The sequence below is a fragment of the Protomyctophum bolini genome, assembly GCF_963924005.1.
Source record: "Protomyctophum bolini genome assembly, chromosome: 5".
In the NCBI taxonomy this organism is placed as follows: domain Eukaryota; kingdom Metazoa; phylum Chordata; class Actinopteri; order Myctophiformes; family Myctophidae; genus Protomyctophum; species Protomyctophum bolini.
Genome location: NC_137866.1, coordinates 34330095 through 34357841, shown reverse-complemented (window position 1 = coordinate 34357841; position 27747 = coordinate 34330095). Strand labels below are relative to the sequence as shown.

Below are 27747 nucleotides of genomic sequence, written 5' to 3'. Positions count from 1 at the left end.
GGATACGAGCAAGATGCAAAGCTTCTCAGCCTATCAAGGCCAAGCCTGATAGACAGTGAGAGAGGAGTGCCAAGACCCCCCCCCCCCCCCGGCCGCCTTCCCCCTTCTCTTGAATGATTCATAGCATTGCCAAGATGTTGCACACATTTCCACGTCCTTCTTTTTCTTCTTCTTTTCACGTGCCTCCCTCCCTCCCTCCCTATCTCCCATCTCCCTCCCTGTCTGTCTTGGCACTCATATGCCCATTCTGTGTTTATCTTTTGTCCATGTATATCCCTCCACATTTTTCTCACTAACACACGTACGCAACTATACGCATGCATGCATGCAGGATTGCGGGCGCGCGCACACACACACACACACACACACACACACACACACACACACACACACACACACACACACACACACACACACACACACACACACACACACACACACACACACACACACACACACACACACACACACACACCTCTTGCCGCCTCCTCTTCATCTCTTTTTGGGAGTCCTGCTTCCTGCCCTCCATCGTTAGGTGGGTTCGGCCCCGGCTTCCCTTTTTTATTCCACTCCATCTTCCCAACCTGTAACTATGGCGACAGTGCACAACATGGGATCACAACTCCTCAATGACATAACCTTTCTTTCCAGGGCCTAGGCGCCGTGTCGCTTTTTCCCAGAGTAGCACCATGCAGGCAGGCACCCACAAGCCCCTGGACCACAGCTCCGCTTTTGTGTTTTATGCCCTTCTGCGGTTAAAAAAAATAATAAATTAAACAAAAAAAATCCAAACTTACCCAGCAATCCTGTAGCAGCTTTCTGGAATAATCATCTTGTAGCAATGTTAAAAAAAATAACTAAAAAAAAACTGGCCTTACCTTCTCTCAAAGTGGCAGGTTTTCCCATAGTGCTGTTTTTCAAGTTTTTTTTTTCTCTCTCTCTCTCTCTCTCTCTCTCTCTCTCTCTCTCTCCTCTTTCCTTTTCCTTCCGTTGGTTCCAGTTTTCCCTTGTCTTTTCCATTGCATAACTGAAGGCACTCTCTGTAGGTCCCTCTTCTCTGTCCAAGAGCTTAAAAGGGCTTAGAAAGTACCACCGTTATTATTATGACTTCAACTTTCCACTTATTGTGTGTCCTAGCCGAGGGAGAATGTATTATGATATGGTATTCCTGCATGAGGTTACCTTCTTATAAAGCTTTGTTGTGTATAGCCACTAGTGCATGCAGAGTAGATAGAACGTGTGAATGAGGAATACACAAGTATATAAAATTCCTTCTGGCAGACAAGGAGATGCTATAGCTTAAGAATAGCTGCATTATTTATTTGTGGGAGAAGCTAATAAGAAGCTACGAACGTGTGATGCGATCCAAGGGTGCGAACTAGTTGACACCAACTCGGGACTCCTGGATTACCTCCCTCCCATCCAGCACCAGGGGCCGGGGCTCTGCAGTGTTGCTCCGCTGTCACGCCGCAGTGTGTCCACGACACGTATGGAATAGTGGTTCCCTCCCAAACACATGGTCCCTTTATTTTTTGTTTCACACATTTTTGTTTTTATTATTATTTCAAAACTTATCAAAACTAGTTTTCATGAATTCAAAACAAAATCAATTATGTTTTTCCACGAATTTCATGAATAAATAAATGTAAAAAATCTAAGACATTCCATGAATTAGAAAACAAATGTTTTCGCACCACGTTATGAGCTTGTATATCTGCTATTTTCACTATAGTTTACCTCCTGTAGGGAAAACAGTTTGGGAACCACTGGACTAGGACCGCACGCCCTTCCCCTTCTGGTTGGCGCTTGGGTTTGCTGCCACAGTGTCAGTGCATGCGCTCGCCATCCAGTTCTGGGCGAGCACCACTGCTGACACAATGCCGAGCCAGCCTATATCATTCTCTCTCTGTCTCTTTGACGTTGTCCGTGACCTGCGGGAGGCCCCCAAAGTTCCACATTTCTGATGTGGTCCTCCCATGTGAGACTTGGGGCCATTCGGAATATAGGCCAATCCTTTGTAGGTACTCCATCCGTGTACATTACCTGCAATCGGAATCGCTATTCGAAAATAGTCCATCTACAAGCTCATATGTGCACAGTAGTGGGGTGGCGGTGGCTCAGGGGTAGGTAGAGTGGCCGGATGGCAACCACAAGGTTCCCAGTTTGAACCCGGGCTCCCTAGAGTTAGTGTCAAAGTGTCCTTGAGCAAGACTCTGAACCTGTGCAGGTTAGTGCCTTGCATGGTTTCCGGTGTATGAAGGTGTGCGTGAATGTGTGAATATAATGCACAATCTATTCTATGTAAAGTTCCTTGGATAAAGGCACTATATAAATGCACCATTTACAGTGTGCCACATTTTGTGCTTGCTATTCTTATAAAAAATCTTGACTTTTTTTAAAGTCCTGAACTTGTAACAGGGATAGGGGTGTCTGTCTGTCTATCATGTAGCTCTATTGTTAGTTGCAAGTTGTTATATTGTAGAAGAAACCACAGAAGAACTTCATGAATCATATTGCTTTCAGATTATGTTTTTGAATAAATAGCCTATAACAATAATATTTGAATCTTATATCTAAAGACATTGGCTAAAATATTCACTTTTCAGAAAGACAGTTTAGCCTATGCAGTCATACAAGATTTCGGTTTTGTTTTTAATCAATATTACAGTATTTATTATTTAATATGCATCTATGCTTTACACTGAAACTCTGTGGCACTGGCATGCAGTGAAGAATCAGGGGAGGCATACATACATAAATAAATGCAAATGCTAAAAATATGACTAAAAATCCCTTTTTGACCCAAAACAGCTATGCATTAAATGCAGACCTCATTTAATATTTAAATAGCTTTGGCACTTTATGTTAGGGATTCTTGAGATCTTCCTTGTGCCATGCTTGAGAGATATAGGGCATATATGATGAATTCCTGTTCTGTTCTTTGTCTATATAGTAGTGTCTATTTGTACGTCTCTAAATGCTTTGATGAATTGAACATGGTGGACCCTCTTGTAAACAAGTGTAATGCTCAATTGGGTCGTCCACTCACAGTTAACAGTCTTTGTATTGAGTTTGTGCTTGAAATGTACTGTAATTCTGCAAACTGTTAATACATGTTTCAATCAATCAATATAATGAATGAATGAATAATTATATTATTTTCATTATTATTATATAGTTATATCCTAGCCTCGGTCCCAGGCTTACTTGTGTATTGATTTTTGAAGGCTGCCTTTGGAATTTCCCTTGTGGTGTTCTGACTGGGCATATTATCGTGACGTCGACGCTACACAAACACGGAAGTTTAGTCTGTCCCATAATGTTTTGCCGCGGACTTTTGAGAAGTACATTGAACAGAAAGAAGAGAAATGAAGATCTTTGAAGATGGCAGAAAGATCACATTCTATATCCAAACTGAAAAGAAAGAAGCTGTCTGTGGACGAGCCCCGAACGGAAATACATTCTAAAAACGCGCCGCAGAAGAACAATTCTCCGTTATGTTTCGATGGCACTACAGAGTTGGACAAGTCGACCACGGGGTGTGTTTGTTGCTTTTAATTTGTGCTAAATCTTACGTGCAATTGTTTTTAATTTAAGAACAAAGAGGAATCTATCACAGTTGCAGACGCTGGAGCAGCTCCGACAGTTAAGCCTATATATCCATGTGCTAATAACTTAAATAATGGCTGACGTTCCGATCTTGCGATCTTCCTCAGAGTCATGATTTGTTTCTAATTTAACTTTGAGCGTGTAAATATACGGGGTCAGATTGACCATTACAGTAATTCAGTGTAGACTGAAAATTCACATTTATCCATATTCCCAGCTGTAGCTGACTATAGCTGTATCAGCCTCACATCATACTGTCAGATCCACTGATAGACAACAACATTGACAGTGGTTATGAATACGATGTGAGACTGTTTACTCAATTCAAAGGAAAAGTGGCCGCTGTTTCTCCTTTGTGTTGTGTTCCCAGTTTGGACTATACACAATAACAATATGCTAATCTATATAATAATGGACACCGGCGGTGTTCAATTTCTGATGAATTGAACAGGGTGGACCCTCTTGTAAACATTAAACAAGTGTAATGCTTTATTGGGTCGTCCACTCACAGTTAACAGTCTTTGTATTGAGTTTGTGCTTGAAATGTACTGTAATTCTGCAAACTGTTAATAAAGATTTCAATCAATCAATCAAACCACCGGAGCTTTGTTTATCTCACCATCTCTACCTGACATCCGGTCTGGTGCTTATCATAATAAGAAAGACATCCTGCTTCTAGCAGCAGTGGTAATAGTAAATCCTTCACAATAAAGGTCTGAGCAGTACCAAACATTAAAAAATAGTCTGTAATATGATGTATGTATGCTATGTGTAACGCTAAAGTCGTTCTGTTGTGTGTGTGTGTGTGTGTGTGTGTGTGTGTGTGTGTGTGTGTGTGTGTGTGTGTGTGTGTGTATTGATTATTGTGAACGTGATAACATGATTCTGATGTGATTTCCAGGCCAGTAAGATGGTGGAATCGTAACGACCTGTGTGCATTGGAAAACCTGTGGGCCTTGACATTAAAGTCTGCTCTGTCCAGCCTTGACACTCATGATGAGTGTGGATCTGTCGTTCCTGATCTTCCAATGGCATCCTCTGCTGTGGTAAGTTCAGCGGGGGAAAGTAACTAGGTACATTTACTCAACATACTGTACTGTACCCACTGAAAAACCTATGTTTCTATGTCAGTGGTTCTCAAACATTTTCATGTCAATGACCCCCAAAAATATGTTATTGGCCGCCGACCCCCATCTGAAAATATGTTGTTCCAGGGACCCCCCAGAAGCATAGATTTGAGTTAAAAATGTTCGCTCTGAAAAACATATATTCAAAGATTTGCGCCACATTTTCAAATGTTTTCAAAAATAGCAGATCTACAAGCTCATGAGCTTGTGGATCTGTTATTTTTCAATAGCTAAAGTGTAACACAATGCTTAAAACACCAAAATGGGTTCCCGTTCAGAATGGGTTAAGTACAGTCTTGGGGTACTGTTACTTTACTTTACTATCTTTTTTACTTTACTTTATCATAGGGAATATATTGCACTTTTTTCAATTACTTTTACTTTGGTCCGTTATCTGCCGCAGCCGTATATATATTTGAATGCCAATATGTGTGCATTTTTAACGAGGAAAAGACAGGAAGCAGAGCTGGAGGTAGCAGAGACGTTGAAATGTTGAGGTTCTCTCTGGGAGTAACAAGGATGGATAGGATCAGGAACGAGTACATCAGAGGGACAGCTCATGTCAGATGTTTTGGCGATAAAGCCAGAGAGGCCAAACTGAGATGGCTTGGAGTTGGACACGTAGGCCCTCATTTATCAATGGAATGTAAATTCTGCCTCAAATTTGACCGTGGGTTTTGCCGTACGTTCATGTCGGCACAGCATTTATGAAGTGATCGCAAACAGCTGATCTTTGTGTAATTTCGGTCATAGCATTGATAAATGTGACGGCTGAAATCAATCTGGCACGCCCTATGAAATCAAGCCTCGCCCTCGTTTTGAGAAATACAACCAAACAACGTATGAAAACAATGATAAAAAAAGCCAATAAAAATGTTTCCCCAGCTCGCCGGGCCTCACCCCCCCCTCCCACACACACACGGAGAGAGAGATGCGCACACGCAACTTGCAAGCCCAACTCAATGGTGTGTTGTATCTCTCTAAATAAAGATATTTTTGTACGAACACCTGCATGAATTAAATAACAGCTGTAGGCCTACCCTACACGTTGTCTGTTTCCCTCTCGTCTGGCTGTCATGTCCGCTCACGCACGCATGCCATGCACGCACCTCGAAGGCTACATGACACATCACAGTTGCATCGCCATGAATGGAATAAGTTTGTAGGCTACTACTGGTATATTAATTTGACCCATTCATGCGCAGTGCACGTTAAAGCAGTCATGTAGGTAGGTGAAGGCGATCCCAGTGAAACTGGGTGAGTGATGCCTGCACGTTAATGAGAGATAGACTGGCAAGGCAGTCATAATCAACGTTTATGGAGTGATTGATGAATGAATCATAAACCTATGGATGAAGGCTGGTATGTGCTGGAATATTTAAACAGCGATGCCCGCCACGGTCCCATCGTCCCGACTCCCGAAAATGACGTCAGTGGATGTAGTGAAAGGAGGACATGATGTTATTTGGTGTGAGAGAAGAGGAGGCAGAGGACAGGGTGAGATGGCAGCAGATGATTCGCTGTGGAGACCCCTGAAGGGAAAAGCCGAAAGGAAAAGTAGAAGCCTTAGCGGGCATCTTCAATTTACAATTTAGGCATTTAGCAGACGCTCTTAATCCAGAGATATATAATCTTCTGATTATATATCTCACAACATGGGTCCCCCTGACCTCTGATTGAGCAGTTCTGTTATTTATATGTAGACCATTCTTCTATTTCAGTCAGATAACTCTTTAATTTAATTAACATATTTATTGAGCATAACTAAATATATTGAGCACAGATATCCGTAAGCATAATTTTGCCGTCAAGGATCTGTCTCATTTCATTAATTCCCTGTAAGCATGAAATATTATAATAAATTATTTGCGAAATAGATCTTACGGGGAATGAAATGGACCCCAGGGAATGGTATAGAAACAGAGCCCATAGGTGGTGGTGACCGGCAGCACAAAATAAAGCACAAAGCAACAGCAGAGCAGCAGCATTGCAAGATGGCAGAGCAGCAGCAAAAATACTGAGCAGGGATGTTTAAATAGCCCACCCCAGTCACCATGTGACTAGTCTCGGTACCAGGCGCATTGGGCGCTTTGAGCTAGACTCCCAGAAGCTCCAAATGATGTGACGTAGCGCTGCACTAGGGGGAGAGGAGGGGCCGGGGGTGACTGACAGATCGGTGAGATCCAATCAGGGTGTGCGCAAATCTCTGCCGCGACCCGTCAGGCTACCATGTGACTGATCAGCCGATCGGGAATTGTCAACATTGAGTTGTCTGCCTGAATTATCTCAGCAGGCTTTGCATCATTATATTAGGAGGATTAGAAGGATTTTATTGTCTCATTCAACCTGGCATCCTTATGTCATTAGTACCATCATGCAGTTTAGATTTGAATCATCATGCAGTTTTAGATTTTAAGTTTTATATTTGTGATCTGCAAAATAATTCAGTGTTTTTAATGGCACCTCTGTCTTTTTAAACCTGTGATCATGCTGAAAAGTGTAATAAACAAACATGATTAGTGGAAAAAGCCACATCTTCCATAGATGTTAAAAATAATAATCTCAAATCAATTTAACTATTTAAAAAAATAGCAAATCTACAAGCTAACAAGGCATTGCACCATGAGTGAATACTTTATAAAATGTTTGCAACCAGTACAGTGGTACGATTGTACAATGATGGTAAAAGGATAATGTTTCCACTACATGTGGCCCTATGTATTCAATTCATCATGACATACACTACAAGAAATCATCCACACAAGTAGCATTGTTGTGATCTTGTAGATCAGCTATTTTCAGCTATTTGCAACAGTTGGTGAGGTTGATTTCCTTTCGGGCTCCAATCCCTGCCATAAACTCCTGTCAATGAATCAGACGAAAAGGGAATTGTTCTGGTCCCATTGGCATGTCGTATTCTAAGGAACACATTGAACGATGAAAATAGCTCGCCGGATGCTGAGCTCAGCAAAAATGACAGCTGCACTGTCCCTCCCAGACTGGCATAGCACACAGCCTCTGGCGGGAGCCACTGTAGCTCTGTGCTCCGGTGGCACTTCTAGGCCACGCGGCATACAGCATGAACCAATCACTTTGACAGATAGCTGATGCAACCTTGCATTGGCTGAATAATTCACTACCATGGCCCTCTCTAAGAAAAGTATTTTATAGGTTTTGGTGGCCGTTGAGCTAGCATTCTGTAGCTATAGAGTCAGGTTAATGTGACAGACATATGGCGAGCCCGAGAGATGACGTGTGAAGTAGAGGCTGTTGCCAAGAGAGTCGCAGCAAATATGTATTTTTTCTTGACCACTGTCGATCCCATTTTTGTCTTGGTGGAAACCACAAAATGCAGTTGAGTGTCTGTCCCTGGCCATATTAAAGGTTTAGCTGATTGACTCAGGGTAAACATGACATTACTAATGAACATAGTTAGATTTTAGAGGAAGCCACAGGATAACATTCACTGACGTACGATATGAAAAGTGTGCTCCTCGGAGCACCGGTCTGCTCCTCGGAGCACCGGTCTGCTCCTCGGAGCACCAGTCTGCTCCTCGGCCTACCCAGGGTCCGCAAACTTTGGAAGGCAGTCTTAGCCAATTGGAATGCGATCTGAAAAGCGGACGCATACATCTTGATCGCATGGCCCCAGAGATAATGTGTACCAAAATCTGTTGGAGTAATTTAAAAATAAAATGCCAACACGGCCAGCTGGTGGTGCTATAACAGGCAAAAGAATAATGTGTGTGCACAGTTTCACGCTGATTGGTCCAACTGTGCCAGTGATTAGCTGTACACACACACACACACACACACACACAAAGACTGCTCCAAGTGTTTATAGGATAGGTAAATGCACAGGACAATGTATGTGCGAATAAATACACAGTGACATAAACCCACCCAATTGTTTGTATTATTATTAGGGCAGAAACTAACATTCTGAACTCCCCAGCCTTTACATGCAATTTTTCTTCCTATTACTGTAATCTCTGAACTGTTTGACATTTCTGTCATCTTAGACGCCCACAACAGCAGACCAGTTGGGGAAGTGGCGGTGGCCGGGCCTCGGTGAAGAAGTTCCTCCCTTCCCCGAACTCTCAAACGCTATTCCGGGGCCTTCACCTCCTCCAGACTCCCGGTGTGTCAACGACGCCACCCCAGAGGAGGTCCACCTCCCCACCAACGAGGGACAATCGCCACACAGCCCTGGCTCTCCTCCTTCATCTTCCCCCGGAAAGGATGGCCCACAGCAGAGGACAGCTGGCACGTCCTATGGTGTCCCATGCCCAAAGAGACACGGGACACCAGATGACGGGGGTCATGCAACGTCTAGCAAAGCGTCACAACAAAGGAAAAGCTCTGAGCGGGCGCCCTGCAGAGTGTTAGCCAAAAGCCGTCCGGCAAGCATCAAGGAGGGCCAGACCTCCATGCAAAGCTGGATGAAGGTGCCACCACCGCCCCAACAACCCGGGATCACTGGAACGGGGGGCGGAGATGGGGAGAGCTTGATGAGAGTGACCAAAAGGCCGGCGCCCGCGTGCCAGAGAGAGAACTCGGACAGCTGCCCTCCTCTGCAGCAGGGGCAAGGGGTGAGAGAGAGAAGTGTGGAGGGCAAGGTGGTGCCGGGGCCGTCTGGGAGCAGTGGAGAGGGCAGTGGTGGAGAGAGACTGCAGAGCTGTCCCATGTGTCTGGTGGCATTCCCTGCCGGGTAAGTGTTCAAAGAAGGATACCCAGTATAACTAGTATTAACCATATAAGCCAGTGGTTCTTTTACCATTTAACTAGTGAAAATAGCACAAGCTCATAACGCGTCATGTTGGGTTCTTTTTGGGGTACAATAAATCAATGGACTTCTTTTATTATTATATTTTTCTTTTGCTTCTTTCTTTCTTTGCTCATAAACTCTTGAGCTATATGACTGTCAAACTTGGAAGAGCTGCACGAAATGATAGATTTTTCATATCCATTCGTTTTTCCTGCTCTTGTTTTCATTTCCAGTTGTACTTATTTTCCCACCGTTTGATTTATTTCACTACAGAGATGAATTGCGGCCACCCAGCCACCGAAGGAGGTTCTGTTATCTCTTAATCTCAATTACTTTCAAATATACGCTAACCACTTTCAACTTACCGTCCCTCTTTTGGACATGTCATAGGCGAAATCTGTCAAAAATAGCGCAATTAGCCGATCTACAGGATCACAACGTGTTTGCATTATTCATCGTATGATAAATAGGGCTTATATGTGTTTAATTCAATCTCCCGCCTGAGTTGGCTGCAGTTACAAGTTGCCCCCCTCCCCACACACCCAATGGATCGGTTACACATTCTACTAAGCACCTCTGTATGTTGTTGTGGAGTATTGCGTCTTCTCATTGACTTCCCACATGTAAACTTGACATATCCCTGATTGCGTAAGACCCTCCCAGACTGAGAGAGTACATCAACAAGCGGGGGAGAGGAGAGGGTCGGCCTCGAGAGCAAGACGGTAAATTATTCATCGGAACGGGTCAAAAAGTCAATTTGGAGCGAGGTGGACTTGTTGAGTGTAGTTGACGAGGTTAGCTGGAGCTGGAGCTTTGGGCCAGGAGCAGTGTTGGTTTTGTATCGACTAAGTACAGTATCTTAGTCGACTAAAACTAGACAGTTTTAGTCGACTAAGTATCATAAGATTTTAGTCATTTAAATCTACAGATGATTTAGTCGACTAAAATGTATTATGGCGGGCCTTGATGCTGTAGTAATGCCTGATTTTACACTTGCTGAAAATAGCCAATCTACAAGTTCACAACGCGTCACATTTCAGTAGTTTTTATTTGTTTATTTAGTCTCAGTTTTCATTTAGTTTCCATTTAGTTCGTCAGTGAAAAAAAAAGGTAATCGACGAACATTTCTTGTCATAGTATTACTAGTATTAGTTGAGGAAATCAACACTGGCCAGGAGCCAGAGAGATCTCTCTCTCTCTCTCTCTCTCTGTCCATTTCTGTCCCTTCTCTGAACAGGCCGGCCTTTGTGTTGCAATGGTGGTGGGTTCTGGCCCGGCCCCGCACATCTTTAGCCAGCCGATGTGTACCTTGGCCCTGGCCGCACAACCTGGCTTTACTCTCCCTGAGCCTCTCTCCCTGGGTCACCACCACAGACAATGGCTACTTCTGTCCGCAGGAATACACAAAGAGGGACGGAAGAGAGGCCTGGAAGAGAAAACAGGGGACCCTTTTTCCGTCCATCCACTTCTCTTTCGTCTTTCTCATTCAGTGCAAACACAAACAAATGTCACTGTCCCATGTATACGTCTCGTGAATAACGGCAATTATTCACAATTTTCAAGTGTTATATTTTGTACAATCTGGGAACGGCAAATATGAAAAAAACAGCGCACAGCGTTTATTTCCATTTTAATTTGCCTCTGGGGGCACCGTCCAATAGAATGTGGATGGCCCGTTTGTCTCGCCCTCCTCTTCCGGCGCGCCCTTCTAGTAGGGCGCCTATGTTTTCATTCCCACTAACAACAATGTGTACACGATCTGAATGCACCTGCAGACAGATTCAGTAGCGCAGCTTTGAATTAGTTCTTGAGAGAACAGCAAGTAAGTAAGCACTCCATTTCCATACAGAGAACGGAATGTTGATTTAACTCTTAAAGTTTGCGACGGGTGGATCGATATTCCAGAGGTAAAAGAACTGCGCGTGGAGATGTAAGCTTTGGAAGCATATACTCCTCACATGTTAACCCTGTAAGACCCGGATATATTTCTACTTGCAAAAAAGAGATTTCAACTCTACTTTTTACTACTAGGACTTATCAGAGGAAATTATGTAAAACAAACAAAAATGTTTGCACATTTATAATAATAATAATAAATTACATTTGGGGGATATCTTTCACAATAATAAATAAAACATGTTCTAGACATTCTAATGATCACAGAAAAACTGTCCAGTCCAGAGATTTTTAATTTGTGTGAATTTCAGCCTCTGTGGGGGGTATTTATATGCAAATATCATGACCAATGGCATTGCAATGAACATCAATGATGACGTTTAGGTGAAATAAATAAATTAATAAAAATGTGTTGTATTATTGCAACGCTGGGTGTTACAGGGTTAAAGAAGTATTATTGCAGCAAGATCCTGTTTACCAGACAGTGCAGAGAACATGAATGCATTCAATACATTTTCAGAGTTAAATTAACACAGGAGTTTAAAGTGTGGAGTGAGCAGGGGTATGAAAGGGTAGGAGTTTAAAGTGTGGAGTGAGCAGGGGTATGAAAGGGTAGGAGTTTAAAGTGTGGAGTGAGCAGGGGTATGAAAGGGTAGCGCCCGCAGCGCGATTCCCAGACTGCAGAAGGGCATTCTTCTAAAAACATTTATTCTCAACAACCCCCTTCTTTCTCTCTGTATCCTAAAGAGACCCCCTCCCTCCACACTTGGTGCTCTCCAGGAAAGAGGAGGAAAGTTGCAGATAGACGTCACAGGGGGGAGAAATTCTCTCACTTCTATACCCTGGGCTGAGTAAAAAATGCATGAGACCCAAAATGTGAACGAACGGGTCTCAGTGGGAGAGTGAGGCAGTGGGTCTTACACTGCTGAATTTTCAATGTCTAGATAAAAGAAAATAAATAAATAAGGCCTTCCTCACCAGACTGTCAGAAGACTGGGAATCTGCACTACTCTACAACCAAGAACACATGATGCCCAAGGGGGAAATGGGCTAGTTTCAGTATAGCCAGTTTGCAGTATATGTAGAGACACGAACAGAATTTGAATGTACGTATATACAAAGCATGAGTAGAATGTAAGTGTAATTTGTAACCACCTGGATGTGAACGCAGCGGGAAGCCAAAATATCTACCGCTCAACCAATGGGGAATCTTCCCCTGGCTAAGGAAGCTAATTGGACTTGTTGGCTACATAAAAACCATATATACGGATTAGGGGTGAAGCAGTTAATCGATTTAATTGATTATAAAAAATAAATAAATATGATTTTTAATACAATTATCAATTTTTTTTTACGCGTTGTGTCCATAAGTGGGGATAACCAAAACTAGCCTGGCTAATAAGCCATACTAATATCACACTGGCAGGCAATTCTTTTTTTGCCAACAGCTGATTCGATCTGGCTTATTAGCCAGGCTAAACCAAAACCACTAGAGACAACTGTTTATTTATTTCAACATAATATAGCCTTTAACGTCACGTCAAACTTCCCTCATAGACATTCGTTGTAGCACTTTTCCTGATGGTCCATTTGATGCCACTGTGGGTGTGTGTCTGTGTGAGACTGTTCAAGGCTAATATGAGAGTCTCTCCCTGTGCCTCTATCTCCACTCTCCAGGTGCGTGCAGATGGACATTGACAGCCATCTGGCCCAGTGTCTGTCAGAGATGACCATGGACATGACCTGGTGAGGGAGAAGACGTGGGCTGTCACCCAGGGGAGAAGTAACCCCTGTGTCCTACACCCAGCGGTGACCGTCCATGCATGGCCAGAGAGAGAGCTCACAACATGGAAGTGTTGGGGGATACTGTGTTTTTTAGCTTTTTTAGCTTTGCTAACCGCAGGCCGTGGTGGAAAAAAGTACAAGCAAATGTTTTGCTTGGGTAAAAGCCTCAATACTGGAATATGGAACTACTCTGTTACAAGTAAAAGTCCGGAATTCGAAGTGTACTCGAGTGAAAGTACAAAAAGTATTGTCATCAAAATGTACACCAAAAGTATAAAAATAATTTGAAAATAGCCCGATCTACAAGCATTGTGAGCTTGTAGATTGGCTATTTTCAAATGGCCAAAATGTATATAGGGCTGTAAACGTATGTTTTCTCATGCCAATGAAGCCCTTTGAATTGAATTGAATAGTGGAAATTGGAAATACTCAAGTAAAGTACACATATGTTAAGTATAGTGCTTAAGTAAATGTACTTAGTTTCTTTCCACCACTGGCTAAGCGGTTATGCTAGCTTCGTCAAACATACATGTTTAATGCTCTATCTGGAGTGGCTTTCCGACGACTGGACTTTGTCTTTTTGCCTCTGGACTTCTGTGATCCAGCTCCTTTTGAGCAGGTCGGCAGTGCCCCTCGTTAACCTACAGTTTAGGACCACTTCACCACTTTTCAACCTACCTTCGTATAATTGCTGTGTCTCATGGAAGGGCTGTGGGCAGTTCAGAAACCCGTCCACCAGTGATATCCATGGGGAATCCAAGCTGATAGAAACTGCAGACTTTCTCTTCCTGAAAAGTTGCAATGCGATAATTAAAATGAAAGCCATCGTTCTGCAATGTCACTGGTGGTTTCTGAACTGCCTACAATAACTAGATAACAAGACACACTGAGTAGGAAAAAAAAGTGCTATTTTGTCATGAAGTGATAAAACATTGTTTTACAGAGAATTTAGAAATGTGTTGAAATTGTTTGAATACCTTTGCAGATAATGACATGGGCAATACAGGCCAGGGAGGCAGGTTGAAAGTGGATAAATGAAACTTGACTCATTCTGGTTGAAAATATACAGTCATATCAACACCAGAATGCATTCACAACACACATGTGGTTTAAAAGTGCACTAACTTATATTTCCTTTTGTAAAAAATATAGCTCTATATTCTGTTAGTAATCATGTTTTCAGCAACAGGGGTGTCCCCTCTCTAGTTCTTTTGTAAACAGAAATACATTTTCAGGTTGGGATGCTAATTTCATCCAATCAGGAAAGAGAGTAGACCTCATAAAGGATACAGGATAAAACGAATGATCAGACAAAATTGGAACTGGAGCACTCGCTGATGTGGCGTTCTCACTCCTGGATGAAATCTGTACCCATCTGAAAATGTATTTTATGTTTACTAAAAAGCTGGAGAGGTGGGGACTCAAGTCTCTGTTACTGAACAGAGGCCTGTTCAGTAACAGTTACAGTGTTATAATAGAGATTCACATTTCTAACAAATAAACGTTTTAACCAAATAACATCAAAACATCACCTAAATATGACATTACATCATGTTGTGAGAGAAAATAATTTGTACATTTTGGAAATTGCCTGTCCAATTGTCCATGAGTAGCTGTCTGCCTGCCTGTCCAATTCTCCATGAGTAGCTGTCTGTCTGCCTGTCTATGAGTAGCTGTCTGCCTGCCTGCCAGCCAGCAAGTTGGTTAACAGAAAATAAATTGTTATGGCTGAGTAAAATAAAATACAATAAACACAATTTGCCTGAAAATAGATTACCCAGCTATGACCTTTTTCATGAAAAAAAATGAGTAGTGATATGGCTGACTGAGTAAAATAAAACAATCTACCTGAAAATAGATAGCTATAAGTGAAGAGCAATTTCCGCAATTACCATTTCCGCAATTTCCTCAATTTCCATTTCCGCAATTTCCTCAATTTCCATTTCCACCATTTCCGCAATTTCCGCAATTTCCATTTCCGCAATTTCCATTTCCGCAATTTCCATTTCCATTTCCAACTATTAATGGCAGCTGGGTTTCATCATTCAAATAAAATAGAATTCTGTCCGTTTAGCTATAAAATTATGTCAGGGAATAGGGATACACAGTATATGTCTTTCATTTGCATTGCATCTCCCCCCCCCCCCCCCCCAAGCTTTTATTTTCGTTCGAGTAATAGTACAACTCTAATAGTATTACTTATAATAATGTAATTAAAGATAACTTCATTCAGATTTATTTATTTTTATTTCATTTTCCAGATTTTTTTTCTTTTTTTTAGATTTTCATTGGTGGGCCAGTCATAATGGTCCCGCGGGCCTGAGGTTGAGTATCACTGGTCTACACAATGTGGAATGTGTACTTGTGAGACCCACTGAATTCTCTTGTTGTAAATATGTAATTTCTATCCGTTTGGAGCAAACATTTCAATTCTCATGTAAATACACAGGGAGTGGGGTTAAATCAGCGTTTGCAAAGTATTTCTTCTCGTTATTTCTGTGTTGAATCATTAATTAATTATCAGACCTCTAATGCTCCAGATTTCCTGGTTTGTTGCGAAGCCAATTCCCAGATGTAAAAAGCAGACTAATATTTAGCATTTGCATTTATTTATTTCTTTGCCACCGCCTGCAGAGAGAGAAGAAAAAAGCATGACTCTGTTCACGGAAAACCAGTATCATTTTTAATAATTACAGATATTTACAAAGATGCGTTAAAGCAGAATTAAGCACATCCAACCAGCAAATGTTAGAACAAAATAAATCATGGACTGAGTAATTGTTTGTTTGTTTTTTTAAATAAAGGTTCTTTCTTCCTCATTTTGAATGGCCTTCATTGTAGTGTATTACGATTTCAAGGACTCCCAGCTCTTCCTTTGGTCCCTCAAGAAAAGAATGTCACAAATGTATGTCCTGGCGTACAAAAAGACTTCACAAGTCATAAAACTAAAACGTTGGCATTCATGAAATGCAGCAAATTAGACGGCATTGGTAAAAGGTGGGGACTCCCCCTTAATATTGAAGTGATTTTCCAGCTGTGTGTGCATATGTGCGTGTGTTCTCTCATGGATATGACTAATTACCGACTACACAACTGCCTTTTATTATCTCTCCTCTCTCTTCTTTCCATATCTTAGCCATCCATCCCTAGTTTCTCTTCCTTGCTTATAGTGGCCCTCCAGCTAACCAAGACCCTTTGACTCGAGACCGTCTAATTAATCCTATTATGCCGTTATCAAATGAGCACGGGTCAGATTTGATCAAATAATCCCTGCTCCAAAAGGGGTCTCCTCAATTTCTTCGAGGAAGTGCGCGAATGTTGGGAGTCTAGAAAAGATCACATGTTTTGCCCAGGGAACCGTCTGAGGCAGATTGTTATTTCTGTTCATGGGGAAAAACTGTTTTATCAGTGCGCTTATTTCAAAGATAACTTTGCAGCTGTGCATGCTTTCTACCAGATTTCATCATAAAGCCCTTCCTTAAGCCATTACAGGGTTCCGTGTGCATATAAAACACCGAACCAGTGGCTTCTGAGGGACGCAGCCTGCTGTAGTCATTTGAATGCCAGCGCATCTCTGCCTGGGATGTGTATTTTGAAGAGTTTTATGTTCAGAGACCCAGCAGCACACACCTTTTATCATAATGCTGTCTCGCATAACAATCACCCTACTGGATGGTCACCATGATGATACAACCAGTTCCAGACAATGTCTGTTTTGGTTAGTTTAATCACTATGGTGTTTCGTGGGCAGACCACGAGACACCTGGCGCCGTGACCTGGATGCAGATGTGAAGAGATCTGGCCATGCACACATGGGGACAGCTGGAGAAAATGGCCCAGGACAGGGGTGTCTGGAGAGCTCTAGTTCGTGGCCTATGCCCAAAGTTGGGCTATTGGCGTAAGTAACCTATTGTATACATTTTAAGATGGTGTCACAAGGGCGGAAATAGCCAAACTACAAGCTCACAAAGCATCACAATGTGAGCTTTTAGATCCGTTTTCCTTTTCTTTTTTTAAACATGTTTGCCTGTCTCCAAAATGGGGACGCAAGGATTAATGTGGTTAAAGGACGCTTGTTCATTGAAAAACGAGTCGGTACCAAACGAAAAAAGACTGATTATGTAATTATATTCTTTTGTGATTCTTCATCGATGTGTTAAAAGTTGTAAGATCCTGTAATGTTTCTGCAAGGACTGGCAGAACCCACTATGATCCATAACTATCATTCCATTAATAAGATTCGTATGGCAGTCTAAACATGTTTCCAGTTGGTGTTCAACTGTTCCCACCAGTAAAGACATTTGATTTGATTTTAAAAAGAGATAAGTGCAATCAGACACATGGTTAATAGGTGGATCTTTGAGGCACTTCTTAAATAAAAAGCTGTCTCCCAGTGAGTGTTTTTTCCCATTGCACATGAAAACCAACCGCTGGGGAATAATTAAAAAAAATAAAGTCCATGGTCATGGATGAAAATGTGCCACTTGCATCAATAAAAAGGCATCGTCAATTTTGGATTCGCTACCTACATTATAATACACAATAATAACTTACCACTTATTTTTCCTTTGTCATTTTACATTCTCGTTTCACTAGATCCTCCTAGTTAGGGAAAAAAAAACAAGAATTGGCAAAAAGTGCACATACATTTTCAAGTTCTGAGAGTAGAACTGTCATATTCATCCAGGGATGCGAGGAGGGTTCGAACCTGTTTATGATGGCACACTGAATGAAGTAGCTCTCTGTTCAGACTGCAAAGCCAGACGTGCGTCGACACAAAGATGGAAATTCAGAGGGGGGGGGCAAAAAAAACAAAAAAAAGACAAAAAAGGGGAAGACAACATAACTCCGTTTTGGGGAATGTTCATGTGTAGTCCAGTGTCTTTATTTTTATTTTTTTCCCCCCACCGAAAACGAGCTTGGTGGTACCCCCACCAGAATAATGCAGATCCACAGCGAAACAAGTTCTTTATACTTGCATTTTTGCCCTCAAGTCTTGCTCACAGGTCACAAGGACTTAAAAGTCCTCCCTGTTGGCCTGTCCCTCCTCTTCCTCCTCCACTTTAGAGAGTTGGCTAGCTAGTCAGTTTTGGCTGAGACGGCAGCTTGGACAGACAGTAGGTGGGCGAAAAAGAGGAAGCGAGTCTCTCTCCCTCATACAGACTCCTCTGTGGATAGCAGCAGGGGGTTGATGTATTCAAATCCCTCAAACTCCGACTGGTCTATTCTCTTGATGACGTCCCTGAAGAGAGAGGGGAGATGGGAGTCATTCCAACACGAAAAATTCAGAGCAAAAAAAAGAGCCCAGAGCATTCTGCAGTTAGTCAGAACCTAGAGACGAGGGTGGATTCATTGTGGGCCTGCAGTGCAGTAGATTTTTGCCTGATTTTAACCACTTAGAGCACAATGCCACTTTGGTAGAGGTTTGGGTTGTGTGGTTACCTCGCCATGATGTTTGTAATAATTTTAGCGAGCCACCTTCAATAGTTGCTCCATGGATTAGAAATGGATTCAATTCATTATTAATCCAAAACAATCTCTCTGTATTACACATTGCAGTGAATCGGGTCTCAAAGTGTGTGTGTGTGTGTGTGTGTGTGTGTGTGTGTGTGTGTGTGTGTGTGTGTGTGTGTAAAATACCAACCATTAGTACAGACCATTATACAACTGGGCTATACGTGTCAGCTCATTGTTTTTATATTTGGCAGCCTGGGCCATGTCCACATGCAGGCTAGTGGTCAGAGGCTTGAGGATTATAGGGTTGTCCAAGTGTAAGGCAAAGCAGCCTGCAACATACTGTTCAATCTCCTCCATTATAGGCAGTCGTCTATTTGGAGGAGAAGGTGCTTTTTGTACCCATGATTTACTTTCGGTGTTGGTAATATGACAGACTGAAGTGACCAATGTTGGCTGTGAATAAGTTCATGTGTTGGCTATATTCTGTACATTTAGGGCTTGTTTGGACTCAAGCACTGAGACACGTGATGTTTCGAGTGCGCAGTATATCAGAAGCAACTGAAAATATTTGTGTCCTTGATAATGTATTTTATAAATGTGGACTCAAATAAAGAAATCGAAATGTGTGTGTGTGCCAAAAAAAGCAGCTAAACGGCTTGAAAAAGTCTGTGCAATCTCTTCTACTATCGGTAGCCGCCAAATATGGCGAAGACGCGGTTACTTGTACCCCTGAAGGGTGTGTGGGTATTTGTCCGGGATTTGCTGATTGCATTCTGTACAGCACCTTGTAAATATTTGTGTCCTTGTATTGTATCTCTGAAGCCCAACACACACCGGGTGCGCAGCCATGTGGCACAGGCGTTGCCGCGCGGTAACGCCTGGAAAATAGAACTGGTTTCTATCGGAGCGTCAGGCGAGGCGTCAGCGCGCGTCGGACGCCGCCCGTGTGGGATAGGTTAATTGAAAATAACGGAGGCGGCTGTTTTGACGCAGACGGTGTGTGAAGCCCTTTATGTGGACATAAATACATGGTGTGTGTGTGTGTGTGTGTGTGCACGTGCATGTGCGTGTGTAACTGGATTTGGATGTTAAAATCATAAAATCACCCTGAAGAAGGCCAAACTGTCAGTCTTGTCTAGCTACGAGAGTGCGGCTATAATTATTTTTGTGTGTTTATCCCATTGGCTGGAACCTCAAGGATCAGTGTGCTGTGCACCCTTTGGTAACCGAAAATGGTGAAATCAACAGGAAGTTAGTTGACATTTGCATAAAAAAATAACTATAAACCAACAACACAGAGCGTTTGACATAGACAGAATCTGCTTCGTTTGCGTACTTTTGTGTGTTAAAAGAGAGACTTTGAGACAATGTAAGTCAACGAGGAGAATATTTTGGATAACTTTTCTAAATATCGGAGCCACTACTGAAGGTACTGTAGCTTGCCAATCTTTGGAGCTACATCATGGCAAGGTACTGGAACTACACCACCCAAAACTCTACCACTGTCATTGTTACTGGAACTACACCACCCAGACCTCTACCACTGTCATTGTTACTGGAACTACACCACCCAAACCTCTACCACTGTCATTATTACTGGAACTACACCACCCAGACCTCTACCACTGTCATTGTTACTGGAACTACACCACCCAAACCTCTACCACTGTCATTGTTACTGGAACTACACCACCCAAACCTCTACCACTGTCATTGTTACTGGAACTACACCACCCAAACCTCTACCACTGTCATTGTTACTGGAACTACACTACCCAAACCTCTACCACAATTGTTACTGGAACTACACCACCCAAACCTCTACCACTGTCATTGTTACTGGAACTACACCACCCAAACCTCTACCACTGTCATTGTCCATTAACCATTTAAACCCTACTTGGTCTATACCACTGTTTCCCAAACACGACTCGAGGAAAAATCCCATTTCATTTTCCTACATTTAAAAGTAAATTTCGATATATAACAACAAAATTTGAAATTAAAATATATATAATTTTATAAATGTTAAAACAAATAAACAAATGTAAGAGATTCCATGAATAATAAAATAATAATAATTAATAAGTAGTGAAACTAGCTGATCTACGAGCAAACCTCGCTAAAAATAGCCGATCTACAAACTCACTCATGTGTTTTAACACGTTGTGAGGATTTGCTATTTTCGGCAGTTGTTCTCCCCCCAGAGTAGAATACTACGGTTCATGCGGTTGAAACCCTATACGTCGTTATACGACGGTGTCACGTGTTGAAAATAGTTGATCTCCAAGCATCGTGTCACATTATAGATGTGGTTAAAGCCATTTTGTAGCAAGCTGCTTCGAATTACACATGAACAGCATGTCTTGGGACCAGTCAACATTATGAGGTGTGTCATCTACTCTACTGCACTAGCTAGGATATTATTCTTGCATTTGTAAATGGTATTGTCATAAATTATTTTGCATAATTTGAAAAGAGGACAGCGTAATTCATTGCATAAACCCACTGCAAAACCATAAGTGCATTTCAATACGTTTCTTCTGTACCCATGAATCATCCTATCTGGGATTGAATTCATTCTGATAATTAGCCCTTCACTAAATCCCACCCCAAAAAGCGATTGTCCAATGCCAATCCAAATAGTTTAGCAACGGTTGCTATGCAGGTCAAGCTTTCTTCGCTGCTAACGTGCCTATAGTTTCCAGCAACGACTCGTCATAGATCTCTGATCTCCGCCCCTAGCCGTGTTGTGGGGCAAACTGAACCAGAGCTGAACTGTGTGAATGACAATTCACACGCTTTGCGTTTGTAAAATTACTCATTTGCCGAAACGGAAAAGGAATGGAAAGACGAGGCTTACACTCAACATATGTAGGCCTACAGCTAATAGGAAGAGAGCTTTATCTCCGCAAAATCGGGGATATTATGAACACACTCACACACAGAATGGAAAGATGATTTTGACAGCTACCGCCCCACTTTCAAGGCTACAACAACTGATACCTTATTGAAGAAACGAACATGTAATTGCTTAGCGAAACATCTGCTGGTGGGTGCTCAAATGTTGACAATGTAGGCTACAGTATTGTATTTGATTGCCCATTTGCCTATAATAACACATGGTAGGCTATGATTCAAGAACACTTACACTTAATCTCCACGTTAACTCTGTTCATTGCAAATAGCTGATCTGCATCTCACCAGGGTATAGATTGGCTATTTTAATTACCTACTTTTACGTCTTTTGCAGAGCAGTGACATTTTGCCTATTTTCTGGGTGTACATTTACACGAATGAATACATTAATCAAGAACACTTTAACAAGATACAATACTATGTTGATCGGGTGGTTTTTAAAGTTAAATCTGTTCATTGAAAATAGCTGATCTGCAAGCTCACTACTGTAGAATAGATGGATTACAATTATACTAACTAGCCCTTGGCCTCTTACCCGTTGTGAGATACCCCCCCACACATTCAGACATTGACTAAATTATAGTATGATGATGATGATGATGATGATATGATAGTGATATATAAATATATAAATAAAATCATGACATGACCAGCTAGACACCCAATTAAAATAGAAACCTCATTGATTATATGAATGCGTATGTGGCTTAATTAAATGACCAGTGCTTGGCTGTTATGCATCCATGGTTCTGTGTGCCGTCAGTGCACATTTGCTTGATACTCGATTGTTTGATACAAAACACAGTCGGTGCTATTCCTAAACGTAACCTGAATAAACTATGCCTAAACGGTCAAATCTAACCTTATTCCTAACTTTAGCGTCAGTAAAACGGTGCTAAAACCTAACCTTAATCCTAAACTTAACCCCAGTGAAACTATGTCTAACCCTAAACTTATTTCTAATCTTATTCTCAGTAAAACCGAGCGGCCAGCGTGAGGTCGGCGGGAAAAAAACCCTGAGGGCGAGCGTGCTTTAAAGGGATAGTTCAGATTTCTTTAACTTAAGTTGTATGAAATACATTAATATAGTGGTTGCAATTGTATTAATTGATTGCCCGAGTCCCGTGGTGAGTTCTGCTCTGGTTTTGGTCAATATTAAGTAGGTCCGGTCATTCTGTGGGGGGCACTGGGGCCACGCATTAAAAGTAAATTAATTCACAAAACTAACGTAATTTGTATTGTTGACCTATTTCTAAAATATTAGCGCAACTTTCGTTCAACTTTGACCCCTCTATCACATGGAACTATTTGTTGGGCATAGTGATATGGACACAAAAAACATAGTTATGTGTGATAGAGGGGTAAAAAAATTACGAAAGTTGCACTAATATTTTAGAAATAGGTCAACAATACAAATAGTTCCACAATGAATAGTTCCACAAGTTAGTTTTGTGGATTCATTTACTTTTAATGCGTGGCCCCCTGTGCCCCCCACAAAATGACCAGAGCAGAACTCCCACCACGGGACTCGGGCAATCAATTAATACAGTTGCAATATTAATGGAAAGTATTTCATACAGCTTGAGTTCAAAACATCTGAACTATCCCTTTAAGGCAAGCATTCCGGATACCATTCCTATCACCCACAACAACCCACCCGACTGGCTGATAAAAGCAGCAGCGTTACTCACAACACAGGTGGCTCCGATTCATCTCAGGATTACTGACCCTTAAAGACCCTGCAAAACAGCCTCCCGTCACGCAGTACTGGATGTGGCTGCATATACTGTATAACCTCCTCAATCACCACTAACGTTACAGACGTAGGGACTCTCTGTAACAGGCAGTACTGGGTGTGGGTGCAGGGGGTGAGATATATAACCTCCTCAATCACCACTAACGTTACAGACGTAGGGACTCTCTGTAACAGGCAATACTGGGTGTGGGTGCATATACTATAACCTCCTCAATCACCACTAACGTTACAGACGTAGGGACTCTCTGTAACAGGCAGTACTGGGTGTGGGTGCATATACTATAACCTCCTCAATCACCACTAACGTTACAGACGTAGGGACTCTCTGTAACAGGCAGTATTGGATGTGGGTGCAGGGGGTGAGATATATAACCTCCTCAATCACCACTAACGTTACAGACGTAGGGACTCTCTGTAACAGGCAGTACTGGGTGTGGGTGCAGGGGGTGAGATATATAACCTCCTCAATCACCACTAACGTTAAAGATGTATAGGGACTCTCTGTAACAGTTCACAGAGAGACGGGCAGCAAAGCTCGTGGCTTATTTCTCACCTATAATGTTTTTAGATGCATATTTTGCCGCGATGATTACGTTTAAAACGAGTAATACACTGTCTGGATGTCATCTTGAATGAGATTAAAAACGGAGTAGTTCTGTAATCAACATAAATTGTGTTTGGACGGATGCGCAGCAATGGGAATAAAACAGGTCAATGTAATCAAGATTCATTTTTATTCATGCAGGGCTGGACATGCACGTCATCACGCGTCACGTTTTCGTTCAAAGGAAGTAATCCCCACAAAAATGGAAATGGCCCCATTGTTTTGGCATCCATTGTTAGATATATGATGACCTATATGATGACATTTCATTTAATAGCAATCAGAAAACCCCTTCCACCAGCAGAGCTATCATGAGTGAAATGCTGCCCCTCCCAGAGTCGTCCATGCCAGTTGGGTTGCAAAATAGCAGTGGTGGAAAGTACAAGTACAAGTATATTTACTTAAGTACTGTACTTGAGTACAATTTCGATAAACTTTGTACTTTACTTGAGTATATCAGCTTTTCAGCACTTTTACTTCTACTCCATTACATTTCGGCGGGAAATATTTTGTACTTCTAGTTTACAATGCGTCGTGATGCATTGTAGATAGACTACAATGCATGCAAAAACAAGGGTTTTTTATACATTTGAAATGAGACATTATGCACAATTAGTACATTTAACTTTTGGTACTTTTAGTACATTTTAAAAACTTATTTTACTTGTAACAGAGTAGTTCTACATTGCAGTATTGACACTTTTACTTAAGAGAATGTGAGTATAGTTTTTCCACCACTGGCAAAACAGGCCGTTTCCTCATGAGTGAGTGTTATGGTGGTGAGGGGGAGGTGAGGAGCTGCACACCATGCAGGCCTCTTGCTGGGGGAGAGAGAGGGGAGAGGCTTTCCCCCGTAGAAGGCTTTGAGGTTAAACAACGTGTGCGTTCGGTTCCACTTCCCCTGGTGCACCAAGTGGGCGGGGGTTTCTGGCTCGGGCCTTTGTTTGAAATGGCGATGGAGAGAAACGTCCTTTCCTCTACACATCTAGTCTTTATAGGAATTATTATACTCGCTCTAAAGCCTCGCTTTTGTTATCCTCTGCCGTGCAATAGTGCAGAACTTCGAAAATGCCAGGGGGGTTTTTCTACAAACAAGCTAACGGCGACGCATCGCAAGCTTTAAAATCTGTTCGTTTGAGGGACGCCGTTGTGCAACGTCGTGTAGATTAGGTTTAGGAGTGAGTTCTCGTGTGAAAATGGGGGGTATGTGTGTCGGCGGGAGGAGAGCAAGTAGAGCGACCGCAGAAAGGGAAACGAGAGAGAGAGACAGAGAGAGAGCGAGGGGAAGGTTTGGGAGTTGACCAAAACAAACAGTGTGCTCACTAGCGCAAATGTTGCCATTTTTTCCACTTTCTTTCCCCCCAAAGAGGCTTAAAAGCATTACCAGATGCTCACTGGAGGACGAGGGGAAAAGTGGGAATATAGCGAGAGAACGCGAGCAGGGTATAGACGAGATGAAGACATTCGGGCCGTTTAAAGAGAAGAAGGAAGCAGCCATTTGTGCAGGGCTCGGGCTGTGTTAATTTCTTAATACTTTTTTGCTGTGCAAAAACATGCTAATTCATGCTATTGACTGGCTAAGAAAATCACCCAAGCAGATTTGTATGTTACTTTAATTATGTTTATTATATACAGAAAATAGCAGATCTACAAGCTCCAAACTAGAGCTGCTTGCAGAGGCTTCTATTTGTGGTGTGCGATATCATCATACGCTGTAGTATAAATCGTGAAGTTTTCTAAAGCGTATAGTCCGTGATTCTGATTGGCTGGTTTCCGTTTAGTAGAAATGATAAAAGACACTATAGCTAATCTACTACTTAGATCAGCTATCAATATCAATCACAGGTGCGTTATTTGTTTCTAGAGTAACTCTGTAGCTGAATGACGGAAGAGGGTAGCACTTGTTTTCCATACAAAGCCCCAGACGGACGCGCGGGGCTTGTGGGACGTTCAGTGACTGAGGGGCTTCGGGCGGCACTTGTAAAGAAAATAAGCGCTCCCCATACAGTACCTCGCAAACGGATTCGCGGCTGCAAGGCTAAGTAGTTAGGCTAGCAAGTTTACATGGAAAGTTCATAGGCGTAGCTAAATCTGGCTTTGAAGAATTATGAATTTATTTTGCATTTATTTTTTATATATATATTTTTATAGAGGGATAGACAGTAGGCTGATCAGGAGTCGAACCAGCGGCACACTGCCAGGCTGGACTACCAGCCTGGACCGCTGAGCCACGGCCCAGGCCAGAATTATACATTTCTATCGAATATTTTAGTATGTTATGTGTTTGTTTGAAAAAAGCTGTTCCCGGTGGCCGGGAACTATACTTCCTTGTAGTGAATTAACTGTTTTAATTGGTACAAATCTTTGTTACTGTATTTTTTGCCGTATGTGTAACCGTTTAAAAAAAGCAATGAAGCCACACGAGGTCTCAGTTTTACCTCCATTTCATAATGGCTGAGAGGGTCGGAGGCACTCTGCTAGAGCCTTAACGTCGTGCCTCACTGTACGACCCTCAGCCATTATAAAATACTCGGTAAACTGCGACCTCCAGTGGCTTTATTGATCAACAGGTTCACTGAAGAAAAGTAAATCAATTCCGTCCCTCGGTAAAACGGTACGTGCGACGGTAACTCGGGAGAGGATGAATGCCATCGATGCAGGCAGCAGTGTCTCCTTGCCCGCGTGCTGGCAGAGGCTGCCGTTTCATAACACTGATGAAGTCAGGGGAGCTGGCACAGGCCAAGTAAAGCCTCTCTCTCCTGAAGCACCCCCACACACCCCCATCTTGCTATGTTGGCACAGGGCCCCCAGCAAGCCTTGGTTTTTAATGCCATGAGTAAATCTCTTAACATGGAGGGGCTTTACCCTTCTCTCTCTCTCTTCTCTGCACGTCTCTCACTTTTTCTTTTTTCGTCTGCCAAACCTATCACGCGAGCAAGGCGAGGGCGGGGGTTGTGGGCTGAGGTGCTTTTTGCGTCCGCCTCCCCTCCTAGCTGGATGGAGAGGGCGACGTCACCACTTGTCCTTTGCTGACAGAGAGAGGAGAAAGGGATGCAGAGAGAGAAGGTATAACAGAAAGGAGGGGGGTTTGTGTCTCCTCTATGATGTGCGGCGGCATTTCATGCCAGCTTGGTATCTCCACTATTGATTTGGCAGAGAGCACCCTCACACACACACTACACCCACCCACAACAGTGCATCGCAGACTGTCATGGACTGCTGTCATCAAATTCCTGACTCAAATTAACTGCCTTGCCTCTCAGCCCCTTAATGAGCTGGGAGGCGCGCCCAACGCCAGCCTGAAGCTCGGAGATGGGTGCCTAGGAATGCGCCAGCAGGGCCTCTTCCTACTGAGGCACAGACCAGGGGGGGGGGGGGGGGGGGGGGGGCGTCTGTCACAGGTACAGGCGGATGATGGGCATTTAATAGGGTTCATATTAACACTCTCTGCTCCCGGGGCTCCTTGGCGAGATGCCACCTCACAAGGTTGTACAGTAGCTGTCGCTCATACGCGTTCAAAGCGCTTCGCGTGGGCAGAGCGGCAGTGCCTCCGCTGACCCCCCCCTCCTATACCTACAGCAGTGGTTGGCATGCACAGTGGGGTCGGGGGATCTTATGCCTTGTGGGTCCCCACCCAGCAATACCCGGTTTTATACTTAAAAAGATGGAGTGCCATATTTTTGTAGGCTACTTTTTCTGTATTGTTTGTGTCCATGGAGTTAACATTACTCCAATGGACACCCAGGTGTGGTTTCTCAAAAGGCCCAATCGAAATGACAGTGATATAGTGATATATCATCCGCTCCCCTAAACCCTCCTTCAGCTT

At 42.7% G+C, this 27747-nt stretch overlaps 2 protein-coding genes across 4 annotated transcripts in view; one reads left to right on the top strand and one right to left on the bottom strand.

Annotated features, from left to right (window-relative positions):
- The first annotated feature begins 3329 nt into the window (after positions 1 to 3329).
- On the top strand, positions 3330 to 15188 carry LOC308315430 (uncharacterized protein). Its single transcript, XM_080763395.1, has 4 exons — positions 3330 to 3539; positions 4511 to 4655; positions 8759 to 9447; positions 13078 to 15188. Exons 1-4 carry the CDS (start codon positions 3385 to 3387, stop codon positions 13148 to 13150), a joined length of 1062 nt encoding a protein of 353 aa, XP_080619521.1. The 5' UTR covers positions 3330 to 3384; the 3' UTR covers positions 13151 to 15188.
- A 657-nt stretch (positions 15189 to 15845) lies between these two features.
- Positions 15846 to 27747, bottom strand: part of prkcz (protein kinase C, zeta) — a 140837-nt gene continuing 128935 nt past the window's right edge. For all 3 annotated transcript variants that reach the window (XM_080763845.1, XM_080763847.1, XM_080763846.1), the window contains one exon: positions 15846 to 18427. In XM_080763845.1, the coding sequence (XP_080619971.1) occupies positions 18340 to 18427 (88 nt within the window). In that variant the 3' untranslated portion in view covers positions 15846 to 18339. The remainder of the gene's footprint in view (positions 18428 to 27747) is intronic.

Excerpts from the sequence above, each read along its gene's own strand:
- LOC308315430 (XM_080763395.1), top strand. The coding sequence starts at position 3,385 with ATGGCAGAAAGATCACATTCTATATCCAAACTGAAAAGAAAGAAGCTG. Across the intron at positions 4,656-8,758 it reads CAATGGCATCCTCTGCTGTG|ACGCCCACAACAGCAGACCA; the intron begins GTAAGTTCAGCG and ends CTGTCATCTTAG. Across the intron at positions 9,448-13,077 it reads CTGGTGGCATTCCCTGCCGG|GTGCGTGCAGATGGACATTG; the intron begins GTAAGTGTTCAA and ends TCCACTCTCCAG.